The 339-nt window shown below is 65.8% G+C and overlaps 1 protein-coding gene across 1 annotated transcript in view; it reads right to left on the reverse strand.

Annotated features, from left to right (window-relative positions):
• Positions 1-69: 69 nt before the first annotated feature.
• Positions 70-339, reverse strand: part of SHMT1 (serine hydroxymethyltransferase 1) — a 5,386-nt gene continuing 5,116 nt past the window's right edge. Inside the window, exon 11 of the mRNA XM_010163228.1 lies at positions 70-271. Within this exon, the coding sequence (XP_010161530.1) occupies positions 102-271 (170 nt within the window). The 3' untranslated portion in view covers positions 70-101. The remainder of the gene's footprint in view (positions 272-339) is intronic.

Raw genomic sequence — 339 nt, forward strand, 5'->3', positions numbered from 1 at the left:
GGCGCCGCCAGCGCAGCCAGTGCCAGCAGGGAGGGGCTGGGAGAAGGCACGGGGGTGTTGGTCTCGCACGGCTCCGGGAGCGGGCACGGGGGTCTCTCCCGTTACAGCACAGGCAGCCCCGGGAGCGGGAAGGTTGCTGCAAAAGCCTCCACCTCGTTCTTCAACGCCTTCAGCTCCCCCCGGTATTTCTCCTCCTCCAGTTTCTCCTTGAATTCCTTCAGCGTGGCTTTGGGGCTCATGTCCTTCTGCACACGCAGCGTCAGCTCGATCCCTGCGGGGACGGGAGATGGGTCAGCCCATGACGCCCCTGCCTGTGCCTGCAGTGGGCAGCTGCCATGT

The sequence above is a fragment of the Antrostomus carolinensis genome, unplaced genomic scaffold (assembly GCF_000700745.2).
Source record: "Antrostomus carolinensis isolate BGI_N321 unplaced genomic scaffold, ASM70074v2 scaffold27442, whole genome shotgun sequence".
Lineage (NCBI taxonomy): Eukaryota > Metazoa > Chordata > Aves > Caprimulgiformes > Caprimulgidae > Antrostomus > Antrostomus carolinensis.